The following is a 12,950-nucleotide window of genomic DNA, read 5'->3' as shown; positions in this document are numbered from 1 at the left end:
GAAATATTTATGTTACAAGCTGCATAAATTTTGACTCGGTCAATACTTTATTCAGAAAAAAATGTACTGTTTGTTTTAAAAATATTTTAAAAAATTATATAAAAAAAACCCGTGGTCATAAACTGAGGACTACCCACAGGCAGAAAGTTGGGATGGACATTGAAAAAACTGTATCGGTTGGAAGTGAGAAGTGGGAAGGAGGAGAGGAAGGAGGAAAGTGAGGTGGAGGAAGGTGGAGAAAGTAAAAGGAGGTTTAAGGAAGGGAGTGGCGACTGGGCAGGCCCGATTGAGTACAATTTATGGGGAGGAATAAATGTTGGATAATTGAATGTATTGTACACTGGTTAAATTGCTGGAAATATTATGGAAAATTAAAAAAAAAACGTGGAAAAAAGAAAAAGAAAAAACTGTATTGGAGTTACGTTCGCCCCCTCCCCTTTTTCTAGTCTTCGGGGCCTGGCGATGGGTACCCCCATTTTCCATCTCTCGGGGCGGGGGTGGGCAGAGAGGATTTAATCCGGGGCCACCTGTCCGTGGGGCAGGTGCCGTAGCACAAGTTCACCCCCCCATCCCATCCCTTCCCAGCCAATCCCCGTCTTCTCCCTTGGCCTCCGGACTCCCCGCTCCCCTCCCCAGGAATACTGCTCATCCCACAAATAGTTCCCACGCACTAATTTTGTCCGTTGCTAAGCAACGGGCATCACATCCACGGCAACAGAAATTCTACCGGACCATCCTTGTCCGTCATCAGGCGATCATGATGAAGAGAGAGAACAAACCAAGATCGGCTTGGAACAGAGGGGGTGGGGTGGGGGCGGGGGTCCCGGGTGCTTCAGGGGTGGGAAATTCATTTCCCAAAGGGCAGTCCTCGACCTTACGACCACCGTTGGCCTCAGGATTTCCCTTGCTAAGCCAGAGAGTTGTTTTAAGTGAGTCGCATCGGAGGTTACGACCTTTCTCGGGCCACGGTTGTTAAGCGAATCACATGGTGGTTAAATGAAGCTGGCTTGCCCCATCAACTTTGTTTGTCGGAGGGTGGCTGGGAAGGTGGCAAAGGGTGATCGGGTGACCCGAAGGATGCTGCAACCGTCATTAATAGGAGTCACTTCCGAGCATCTGAATTTTGCTCATGTTGATCATGGAGGCTGTTACGGTCATAAGTGCGAGGACCGGTCCTAAGTCACTTTTTTCAGTGCCACTGTAACTTGGAACTGTCACTAAATGAGTGGATGTAAGTTGAGGACTAAGGATGTGCATATACAGGAAGTCCTCAACTTATGACCGTTCCCTTAGTGAGTTCTCGAAGTTACATCAGCATTGAAAAAAGGGACTTATGACCCTTTTCCACACTTATGACCGTGGCAGCATTCCCCCATGGCCACATGATCAAAATAGGGACACTTGGCTCGTATTTATGACCGTCTCCCAGGGTCACCTGATCCCGTTTTGCGACCCTTCTGACAAGCAAAGACAATGGGGAAGCCGGATTCGCTTAACAACCGTGTTACAAACTTAACAACCGCAGTGATTCACTTAGCAACTGTGGCAAGGAAGGTCGTAAAACGAGGCAAAGCTCTCTTAACAACAGTCTTGCTTAGCGATGAAACCTTTGGACTCAGCTGTGGTCATAAATCAAGGACTGCCAGTAACCAGTGAGACGGCTGGCCTCCAGAAGTTGTGGGTGCTCCATTACTGGAGATTGGACAGCCATTTGTCTGGAATGGTACAAGTAGTCCTCGACTTACAACAGTTCACTTAGTGACTGTTCAAAGTTACAACGACACTGGAAAAAGCGACTTATGACCGTTCTTCGGACTTACAAACCATTGCTGCATCCCCATGGTCACACGATCAAAATTCAGACGCATGAGATTCATAGTTATGACGCAACGTCCCAGGGTCACCTGATCCCGTTTGCGACCCTTCTGACAAGCAAAGACAATGGGAAGCCGGATTCACTTAACAACCGTGTTACAAACTTAACAACCGTGTTACAAACTTAACAACCGCAGTGATTCACTTAACAACAGGGGCACAAAATGTCATAAAGCAGGGCAAAATTCACTTAACAACTCTCTCGGTTAACCACGGAAATTCCGGTCTTGGTGGAGGCCGTACGTAGAGGACTCCCTGTGCAGAGCCACGCTGGGAGAGGAGGAGACTTGTGCGATTGTGAGAAAGGGAGGGTTGCGATAAAATTGAACAAAGTTCGCGCTCAACGTGGCGGAAGAATGTTGCGGAACCAGGAGAGAAACAGGCGGCTTGGATATTAGAAAGTGTGACTCCGTGTCCTTTGGGTTGTTACGACACGCACAAAGGGACCCCTTCACGGACTCCCTTATGGGAGGCTAAATTGTCATAATTCGAGGACATCCAGGATAAATCTTCCTGCTCGAGCAGAGGGTTGGACTAGAAGACCTCAGAGGTCCCATTTTGCAATTCTGTAAGGAAGCTTCCTGCCTCTTCTCCAAGGGAATTTAGAAGGGGTACGAAGGTGAGGCTTGACAATCAAGGTGAGGGGACTTTTTGGGGAGAGGGGTCTGTGTGCCAAACAAACTGTCAGAAAATAAATGATTAATGACAATAACAAGAGCAGGGACAGAAATTTCTATTTCCTGCTCAGCAGGGAAGAGAGGCAGAATGCTTCCAAATTATCTTTCCAGGCCACTGTCATAATGTTGGGGAGGCTTTTTTTGTTTTTTAAGGGAGGAAAAAAAAAAAGGCTTAGAAAAAATCCCGTACCTTTTCTGCGATTCTATGCGAGAAAACAACAACTTTTGGGTTGGTTGTGTCCACTTCAACCTTTGTCCTCTTATTCCCCTCCTCCTTCTCTACTCTTTCCTACCTACTTTCTTCCCTCCTTCTACTCCTCTCTCCTTTTCTTCCTGAAATGGCAGTCGAGCATCCCCAATATCATTTTAAATTTTTTAATTTCATATCTTCAGAAATTACTGTACATTAATAATCAATCCGTATCATTTCCCCCCCCCTTCTCCCCCCCCCCAGACTTCCCAGAGCAAATACCGGGTATTATGACCAACAATCACAACCTAAAATATACAAAATATACATAACCTCCCACCTTTAAAAATTTAAAACTTTAGATCCCCTCACAATAAAAATAAAAAGATAGGAAAGAATAATAAAAAGAAAAGAAGAAAAGAAGCAATACCAACTTCACATATTATTTCTTCTTACAAGGTTAGATAGGGTGGAAGAAGGGAGGAGTGGAGAAGGAGGAGAGGAAGTTGTAAAGTGAAGGAGATGAAGGATGGGAAAGTAGCAGAGGGTAGAGAGGGAGGTTGTGAAGAAAGGAAGTGGCAATCGGGCAGGCCTGAATCAGTAATAAATAAAAATTAATGATTAATGATGGATAATAGTTTGTACATAAATATAATGTTGGAAAATGGAAATAAAAATTATTTATTAAAAAAACAACAACACCTTTGTCCTCGACTTAGGACTGCAACGAAGCGTGCCAATTTTTAGTCGTTATGTGTCCAGATGTGATAAATGGAATGAAGGTGTCCTTGACTTACAACAGTTCATTTAGTGACCGCTCGAAGTTACGACGGCACTGAAGAAGAGTGACTTAGGACCGTTCTTCACACTTATGACCGTTGCAGCATCCCCAGGGCCACGGGATTTACATTCGGACGCTTGGAAACCGACTCGCACTTATGACAGTGATAGTGTCCCCTTTTGTGACCTTCTGATGAGCCAAGTCAGTGGAGAAGCTGGATTCACTTAATGACCGTGTTACTAATTTAAGAACTGCAGTGATTCACTTAACAACTATGGCAAGGAAGGTCTCAAACCTGGTGCAAAACTTGCTTAACAAATTTCTCGCCTAGTAACATAATTTGGCGGGGTGGGGGCTCACTTGTGGCTGTAAGTCGAGGACTACCAGTAGTTGAATGCACAAACCTTTGATTTCACAATGGGCAGCTTTGCCAAGTTTCTTTTGACGTCGCTTATAATTTTTATAATTAATTGGAGAACTGGCCCCAAATCCTTTGCTTTTGTCTTGTCGTTGTGCTTCAAATTCACACCTGTCTCTTCTTTCCACTTTTACGTTCAACAACTGACGTTATTATCAGTAACGTGCAGCTTTTTTGGAATCGGATCCAAATTATTCCACACCCCAAATTTTATATATATTTTTTTTATGAATTTGTTTTTCTTTAACCCGCTCCTTAAAAGGAGGACTTGCTTGCCTGCTTGCTTGGCCCCACGCTCAGCCTCTCACAGGATGTCTCCCACACGGCCACACAACGCTTTGCGCTCTCCAAGGCTGGGCTGGACCATTGTCATAAAATGAACACTGAAGTTCCCCCTTCTGGGAATCCTTTGGGACGCAGGGAAACTGAGTCGAAGGCACTGTCTGAATCTAGCCAGGAGATCTGAGGATGTGAGATTAGGCCAGTTCGTTCCCTTTTTGGGGGAATATTTTTATTTCTTTTACTTTATTCTTATTGCTTTAAATGTCATTCAAGATGGTAAACTCGCATAAGTGCTCCTCCCTCCTCCTGTTTTCCACACAACAATCCTGTGAGGTGGGTTGGGCTAAGAGAGAGGGAGTGGCCCAAAGTCACCCCTGCTGGCTTTCATACTAAGGTGATACTACAATTCACCGTCTCCTGGTGATTGGCCCAAAGTTACTCGCTGGCTTTCATGCCTAAGGCAGGACTAGAACTCACCGTCTCCTGGTGCTTGGCCCAAAGTCACCCAGCCGGCTTTCATGCCTACGGCAGGACTATAGTCATCACTCTGTACTGATGATGTTACCTAGATTGGTTATGAAATGTCTGCAGAAAAATAACCAAGCCAGAGAGCACCTAGGACCTCACAGTCCTCCTCCTCCTCCTATTACTATTACCACTACTACTCTTCTCACAAATCCCACTCCCTTCTAGCCCTGATGGTGTTATCTACTTTGGTACTCAACCTTCAAGAAACCCACCAAGCTCAGAGAGCAACAAGGACCCCACAGTCCTCCCCCTCCCCCTCCTCCTCTTCCATAAACCCCATTCCCTTCTAGCACTGATGATGTCCTTAATTGGGTCATGAGATGTCTGCAAGAAAACAACCAACTCAGAGACCACCAAGGACCCCATAGTCCTCCTCCTCCTCCTCCTCCTCCTCCTCCTCCTCCTCCTCCTCCTCCTCCTCCTCCTCCTCCTCCTCCTCCTCTTCTCCACAAGCCCACTCTTTTCTAGCACTGATGATGTTCCCTAGTTGGGTCATGAAATGCCTGCAAGAAAACCACCAAGCTCAGAGAGCACCAAGGAGCCCACAATTCAACCGTGAGCTACAGCTATTCTCTTCCAAAGTGACAAAAGTCCCAGGGTGGGTTTAGGGTTTTTTGCATCCCCTCCGTTTTTGCCGAAGACCTGTGTACCACCAAGGAGCCGGCTCAGCCTACAATAATACATCGCTCGTGCCATCTTACGGTGTTAATAAACGGAGAGCAATCTGCATTTCCGATTGGTTGCTCCAGCGAACTGGACCAGGCATCTCCCACTCCCCCAATGTAAGCAGCTTCGTATGCTTTGCGTGTCCTTCGTTTTGTTAGACTTTTAATAAGAGGAGTTGCTTTCCCGTCGTGTTTTTCGAGAAGATTGCCCTTGTAGCTGCTTTATTGGCTTCGTGTGTCGCCCGCTGCGATCGGTGTCCGGCTGCAAATCAGATCAGAAGATTAGGAACGGACGTGCGTTCCCTGCTGGAGAGGGCAAGGCTGACCGACTGGCAGGTGGGGGTGAGAGCTCAACTGTGCCCCAGCTGCCTGTCCAGAGGACATGCGTGGATTTCCTTCTCTTTTCTTCCTCTCCTTTTCCCCCCCTTTTTAAACAGTTTCTTTATATATTTTGAATTGAATTGAATTTTATTGGCCAAGTGTGATTGGACACACAAGGAATTTGTCGTGGTGCATATGCTCTCAGTGTACATAAAAGAAAAGATACCTTCATCAAGGTACAACATTTACAACACAAATCATGGTCAATATATCAATATAAATCATAAGGATTGCCAGCAACAAGTTATAGTCATACAATCATAAGTAGAAAGAGATTGGTGATGGGGATGATGAGAAGATTAATAGTAGTGCAGATTTAGTAAATAGTTTGACAGTGTTGAGGGAATTATTTGTTTAGCAGAGTGATGGCCTTCGGGAAAAAACTGTTCTTGTGTCTAGTTGTTCTGGTGTGCAGTGCTCTATAGCGTCGTTTTGAGGGTAGGAGTTGAAACAGTTTATGTCCAGGATGCGAGGGATCTGCAAATATTTTCACGGCCCTCTTCTTGATTCGTGCAGTATACAGGTCCTCAATGGAAGGCAGGTTGGTAGCAATTATTTTTTCTGCAGTTCTAATTATCCTCTGAAGTCTGTGTTTTTCTTGTTGGGTTGCAGAACCGAACCAGACAGTTATAGACACATTACATACAGTACATGAGTGTGTAGTGAACATCTGGATCAATTTATTTACATACAATAATACTTTTCCCGCTCCTAATTTCTACCTCTACTATCCAACCATTTATAAAACAAGTCCCATGTTCGAAAATACTCTGTATCTTCTTTTTTTTATATTATTTTTAGTGTCAATCTGTCCATTTCTGCACAATCTAATTTTTTTTAAAAAATTACATCATTCTCTTTTTTTCCTCTCCTGAACTCATGTCAGGATCGGTCAGGACATGGAGAGATGGGGACACCTGCTTGTTAGCATGGACAGGTCGTCCTCAACTTATGACCATTAGGGAGCATTCAAAGATAACAACTTACGACTTATGAGCGTTTTTCACTGCTTCATGGGATCAACATTCAGTCGCTTGGCAAATGACTCGTATTTATGACGGTTGCAGTGTCCCGGGGTCACATGATCCCCTTTTGTGACCTTCTGACCAGCAAAGTCATTGGGGAAGCCGAGTTTGCTTAACAACCGTGTGACTCACTTAACAACTGCGGTGACTCGCCCAACGACTGTGGCAAGGAAGGTCGTAAAACGAGGCAAAATTCACTGAAGTACTGTTTCGCTTACCAAGGGAAATTTGGGGCTCCGTTGTGGCCGTAAGTCGAGGACTATCTGTATAGGTAGTCCTTGACTTACGACCGTTCACTTAGCAACCGTTCTAAGTTGCAATGACCTACCTTGGGGCTACTTGTGACCAGGATTCAAACTTCCGACGGTCGCTTCCCCAATGGCCACATGAGCGAACTTAGCTCATTTATGGTGATTTGTAGCCTCCTACTATAAAAGGGACACGGTGGCTCAGGGGCTAAGATGCTGAGCTTGTAGATCGAAAAGTCGGCAGTTCGGCGGTTCGAATCCCTAGTGCTGCCGTGGAACGGGGTGAGTTCCCGTGACTTGTCCCAGCTTCTGCCAACCTAGCAGTTCAAAAGCAGGTAAAAAATGCAAGAAGAAAAAATAGGGACCACCTTTGGTGGGAAGGGAAGAGCGTTCCGTGCGCCTCTGGCGTTGAGTCATGCCGGCCACATGACCACGGAGACGTCTTCGGACAGCGCTGGCTCTTCGGCTTTGAAACGGAGATGAGCAGCGCCCCCTAGAGTCAGGAACGACTAGCACGTATGTGCGAGGGGAACCTCTACCTTTACCTTACTATAAAAACCTGCATTTATTTCTGGGTTTGGGCCAAACTACGCCCATAGCGAACCATTGGTTTGCTTAATGACCACAGTGTTCACTTAATGACCATGGTGTTTTTGCTTCGCGAGTGCCACAGAAATGATCATAAAATCAGATCTGTCGTGACTGACACAACTCATGATCATGATAGGCAGACCATGCTTGGCCGAAGGTTCTGGGAGTTGAAATCTACTAGAGCAGAGTAGAGTAGAGTAGAGTAGAGTAGTTGGAAGGGAGCTTGGAGATCTTCTAGTCCAACCCGCTGATCAGGCAGGAAACCTTATATCATTTCAGACAAATGGTTGTCCAATCTTTTCTTTAAAAGCTCCAGTAATGAAGCATCCACAACTTCTGGTGGCAAGATGGCTAATTGTCCTCACTGTTAGGAAGTTTCTCCTTAGTTCTAGGTTGCTTCTTTCCTTGATGAGTTTCCATCCGTTGCTTCTTGTTCTACCCTCAGGTGCTTTGGAGAATAGATTGACCCCCTCTTCTTTGGGGCAGCCCCTGAGATATTGGAAGGCTGCCATCGTGTCATTTCTTAGTCCTTCTTCTCATTAGACCTACCCAATTCTTGCAACTGTTCTTCTTACGTTTTAGCCTCCAGTCCCCTAATCATCTTCGTTGCTCTTCTCTGCACCCTTCCTAGAACAGAGGCCTTCAAATTTGGCAGCTTGAAGACGTGTGGACTTCAACTCCCAGAATTCTCCAGCCAGCATAGCTTAGCATATCTGGCTGGAGAATTTTGGGAGTTGAAGTCCACAAGTCTGAAAGCTACTAAGTTTGAAGACCTCTGTTCTAGAGTCTCAACATCTTTCTTTCTTTTTTTTAGTCTTGAAGTGGCCTCGGTTGGACACCCTTGTTCTAGAGCAGAGGTCTCCGACCTTGGCAACTTTCTGCCTGGCGGACTTCAACTCCCAGAATCCCCCAGCCAAGGTTGGAGACCCTTGCTCGAGAGAAAAATCTCAGACTCTAGCCAGTGATGGACGCTGCCTCGGCTCCTTCCTTTCACCAGGTAGAAGGAGGAGTGGGGAGGTGGGAGTTGTGTCATTATTATTAATGAACTTCAGGGCTCAAAGCTTGAGAGTCTCTCGTCAAAGCAGCTGTCAGCCCTGGATGCCTTGGCTGCGAGGGGTGGTTCCACGCTGGCAGTTGCGACCTTTCCTGGCCGATGGGTGGACAGGAAGGAGAGATTGTGGGGGGGGGGAGGTGGACGCCGTTTCAAGCTCTGCATTTGGGGCTTTCCCTGATGGGGAGGGGGGCTGCAGGGATCCTCCAAGAATTGGGGGACAGGATGGAAATGCTGCCCTTGAGGTTGGTGGGTTACAGGGAGATGCAGTAGATGGGTGACCTTCAGCGAGGAGGAGGAGGAAAGGAGGAAGAAAGGAGGAAAAGAGGAAGAGAAGAGGAAGAAAGGAGGAGGAGAGGGGGAGGAGGAGGAGGAAAGGAGGAAGAAAGGAGGAGGAAGAAAGGAGGCGAAAAGGGGAGGGGAGGAGGAAAGGAGGAAGAAAAGAGGAAGAAAGGAGGAGGAGGAGGAAGAAAGGAGAGGAGGAGGAAAGGAGGAAGAAAGGAGGAGGAGGAGGAGGAAAGGAGGAAAAGAGGAAGAGAAGAGGAAGAAAGGACGAAGAAAGGAGGAGGAGGAGGAAGAAAGGAGAAGGAGGAGGAAAGGAGGAAGAAAGGAGGAGGAGGAGGAGGAAGAAAGGAGGAGATGGGGAGGAGGAGGAGGAAGAAAGGAGAAGGAGGAGGAGGAAGAAAGGTGGAGAAAAGGAGGAAGAAAAGTGGAAAAAAGGAGGAGGAGGAGGAAAGGAGGAAGAAAGGAGGAGGAGGAGAAGATCAATGAGTCCTTGGTGCTCTCTGAGCTTGGTTGATTTCTTGTAGACGTTTCATGACCCAACTAGGTAACGTCATCAATATTACAAGGGGATGGGGTTTGGGGAGAGGAGGAGAACTGTGAGGTCCTTGGTGCTCTCTGAGCTTGGTGGTTTTCTTGCAGACGTTTCATGACCCAAATAGGGAACGTCATCAGTGGCTGGGAGAGAGAGGAGTTTGCAGAGAGGAAGAGAAAGAGGAAAAGAAAAAAAGAAAGGTAGAAAGATTTGGGGGGGGGGATAAAGTCAGAATAGATTCTAGACTCCATTGTGAATTGAAGCCTTCTTGGTGGCTCCAGGAATCCTTGACTCTTGAACTGGACCTCTGTGGGAATCTGGAAAAATCTGGATAACATAAGTGGATAATTCCAGAGGTCATACTAACTAGAGGGTCGTATCTAGAGTTGGATCAGTATCAACAGAACAGGAATTTATTTTGGTCATTGACAAATAGAACATAGACTCATAGGGCGGGAAGGGACCTCCCGAGGTCTTCTAGTCCAGCCCCCTGCTCAAGCAGGAGGCCGTGCGCCACCTCGAACAAATGGCTGTCCAATCTCTTCTTAAAAAACCTCCAGCGGTGGGTCACTCCCAACTCCTGGGGAGAAGCTGTTCCAATGTCTCCTTGTCAAAAACAAAGGTGTTTTTTCAACTAGAACTTTCTGGTTTTTCTTTTTTTTTTTTTTCATAAAAAAGTTTTATTTTTACAATCATATCAAACAGCTCATCCAATGTACAGTTATATACAATTAGTCGGGCTTGCCCAGTCACCACCCCCCTTTTTAACACTCTTCCCTCTTCTACCTTCTTCTACTTTCCAGACCTTCCTCTCCTTCTCTTATCTACATCCTCCTCCTCCACCCTCCACCTTCCTTCTCCTCTTCTACCCTCTTCCTTCCTCTTCTCCTCTTTCCTACCTCCTACTCTCTCCTCTTTCTCCCTCCCCACCGTTCTAAAATGGTAACTGGGCAGACCCGACCCTACATTAATTATATTTATACATCTTCAATAATCCCTGTACATTAACCATCACTCCATCCTCTACCTCAACCCCCAATTCCCTCCCCTTACCCCCACCCCCACCCCGACTTCCCAGAACAAAATGCAGGGTATCAAAACTAACAATCATAATCCAAAATAATTCCTAAATTATAATCTCTAGTCACTCCACACATAATCACACTCTCAATTCCCCTCTCCTTCAGAAATATATCTAATACAAAATATTTCCTAAATTTACTCATATGCTATTTGATATTTTTTTATCTGATACTTATTTTGAATATAATCAATCCACATTTTCCATTCTAAAATATATTTTTCTAGTGCATAGTCTTTCAAGTAAGCGGAGATTTTTGCCATCTCTGCCAGATTTGATACTTTAAGTGTCCATTCTTCAATTGTAGGTAATTCTTCTTTCTTCCAATATTGAGCAATCAAAAGTCTTGCGGCTGTTATTAAGTTCAAAATCAATTTAGTCTCTATAGCTGGACTTTCTGGTTTTTCTTTGAAGACGTTTCGCTTCTCATCCCGGAAGCTTCCTCGGCTCTGGTGGGCAATGGAAGGATTGATACTCCTTGCAGAGCTGAAGAAGCTTCTGGGATGAGAAGCGAAACGTCTTCAAAGAAAAACCAGAAAGTCCAGCTGCCTCTTGGGGTGGGAAAAAAAGCACCTTTGGGACAAACCCAAATTGCATCTCCTTACAATCTAGATTGGGTCTCTCTTTCAACAAAAACACAATCGACAAAATGAAGCACACAAAACTGTCCCCTCCCAAGAAGAACTCTTAGCAACCATCTGTGGGCGAAACTCACGTAGCAAAAATTTTGCTGCTTTCAGAGAAATGAATTTATCTTGATTATGGAACAAGGGCCGGAGAAATTGAAACAGAAGACGAGCAATCAACTGCCACTAAATGGTTCCAGAGCAGTGGCCACATTCTTCCCACGCTAGAAGGACCTGGGCTCCGGTTTGTATGGCGGCCATATCACAGGGGCAGGGCTGGGTTTCATGCGGGGTTTTCCTATATTTGCCATCCAGGACAGCTGTGCTAGTAAACGGAGCTGAAGAGAAAGCTCTCCTAAATTTGGGGATTGTGATAATGATATAAATGTGAAGCTGTTGTAGACACTAAAAATTAGTTATTTGGAGGTGTGCTTGGCGCTCTCTGAGCTTGGTGGTTTTCTTGCAGACGTTTCATGACCCAACTAGGGAACATCATCAGTGCTAGGTGGGAGTGGGGTTGGAGGAGGCGAAGGAGAGGAGAAAAGAGAAGAGAAGAGAAGGGCCTCTGGTGGCTCAACGGACTAATGCAGTCTGTTATTAACAGCAGCTGCTTGCAATTACTGCAGGTTCAAGTCCCACCAGGCCCAAGGTTGACTCAGCTTTCCATCCTTTATAAGGTAGGTAAAATGAGGACCCAGATTGTTGGGGGGGCAATAAAAGTTGACTTTGTATATAATATACAAATGGATGAAGACTATTGCTTAACACAGTGTAAGCCGCCCTGAGTCTTCGGAGAAGGGCGGGATATAAATTCAAATTTTAAAAAAAAAGAGGGAGAGGGAGAGAGGAGGAGGAGCGGGGAAAAGGACAAGAGGAGGAGGAAGAAAAGAAGGAGGCAAGGGAGAGGAGGAGGAGGAGAAAAAGGACTGTGGGCTCCTTGGTGCTCTCTGGGCTTGGATGTTTCATTACCCAACTAGGGAACATCATCAGTGTTGGAAGGGAATGGAATTGGAGGAGGAGAAGGAGAGAAGGAGAAGAGGGAGAGAGGAGGAGGAACAGAGGAAAAGGATGAAAGGAGGAGGAGGAAGGAAGGAAGGAAGGGGGAGGAGGAGGAGGAGGAGGAGGACTATGGGATCCTTGGTGGTCTCTAAGCTTGGTGGTTTTTTTGCAGACATTTCATGACCCAACTAGGTAACATCATCAGTACTACAAGGGAGGGGGGTTGCAGAGAAGAGGAGGAGGAGTATGGGCTTGGTAGCTTTTTTGCAGACGTCTCATTACCAAACTAGGTAACATCATCAGTGCTTGTAAGTGTTGGGTAACCTAACATAAATAAACAGGCAGCAAACCCCATTTCCTTCTAGCACTGAGTCAATGGGGAAGCCATATTTGTTTAACGACCACATGATTCACTTAACAGCCACTGTGATTTGCTTCACAACCATGCCCCCCCCCCAACAAAAATCATGAAATCAGGTATGCCTGACTGAAATGGCTCAGCAAAGCCGCCTGTATTTCAACCAGGTGGGAATCTGTGTTTCAGGAGCCGTTTTTTTTCCTTGCCTCTTCAGCAAACGGGGTTGGGAAATGTTTTCTTCCCCCCCCCCCACCCTCCGCACGCAGAAGCGGGAGCCGGAATGATCCCCCGCAGACCCAAGAAAGGAGAGCAGAATTAAATAGCAGCTTTCCTGCTCCCGTTTCCGACCTAACGAGC

At 46.0% G+C, this 12,950-nt stretch overlaps 1 protein-coding gene across 4 annotated transcripts in view; it reads left to right on the top strand.

Moving 5' to 3' along the window:
* The window catches only part of PDE2A (phosphodiesterase 2A), a 243,949-nt gene that overhangs the window by 64,161 nt on the left and 166,838 nt on the right, over positions 1 to 12,950 (top strand). The window contains exon 2 of one of the 4 annotated variants that reach the window (XM_058185119.1): positions 11,351 to 11,480. The exons of the other annotated variants lie outside the window; for them this stretch is intronic. Within the exon in view, the coding sequence (XP_058041102.1) occupies positions 11,427 to 11,480 (54 nt within the window). The 5' untranslated portion in view covers positions 11,351 to 11,426. The remainder of the gene's footprint in view (positions 1 to 11,350; positions 11,481 to 12,950) is intronic. 4 annotated transcript variants of the gene reach the window in all.

Source organism: Ahaetulla prasina, chromosome 5 (assembly GCF_028640845.1).
Source record: "Ahaetulla prasina isolate Xishuangbanna chromosome 5, ASM2864084v1, whole genome shotgun sequence".
Classification (NCBI taxonomy): Eukaryota; Metazoa; Chordata; class Lepidosauria; order Squamata; family Colubridae; genus Ahaetulla; species Ahaetulla prasina.
The sequence above is the reverse complement of the archived record's forward strand: the minus strand, read 5'-3'. Positions and strand labels throughout refer to the sequence as shown.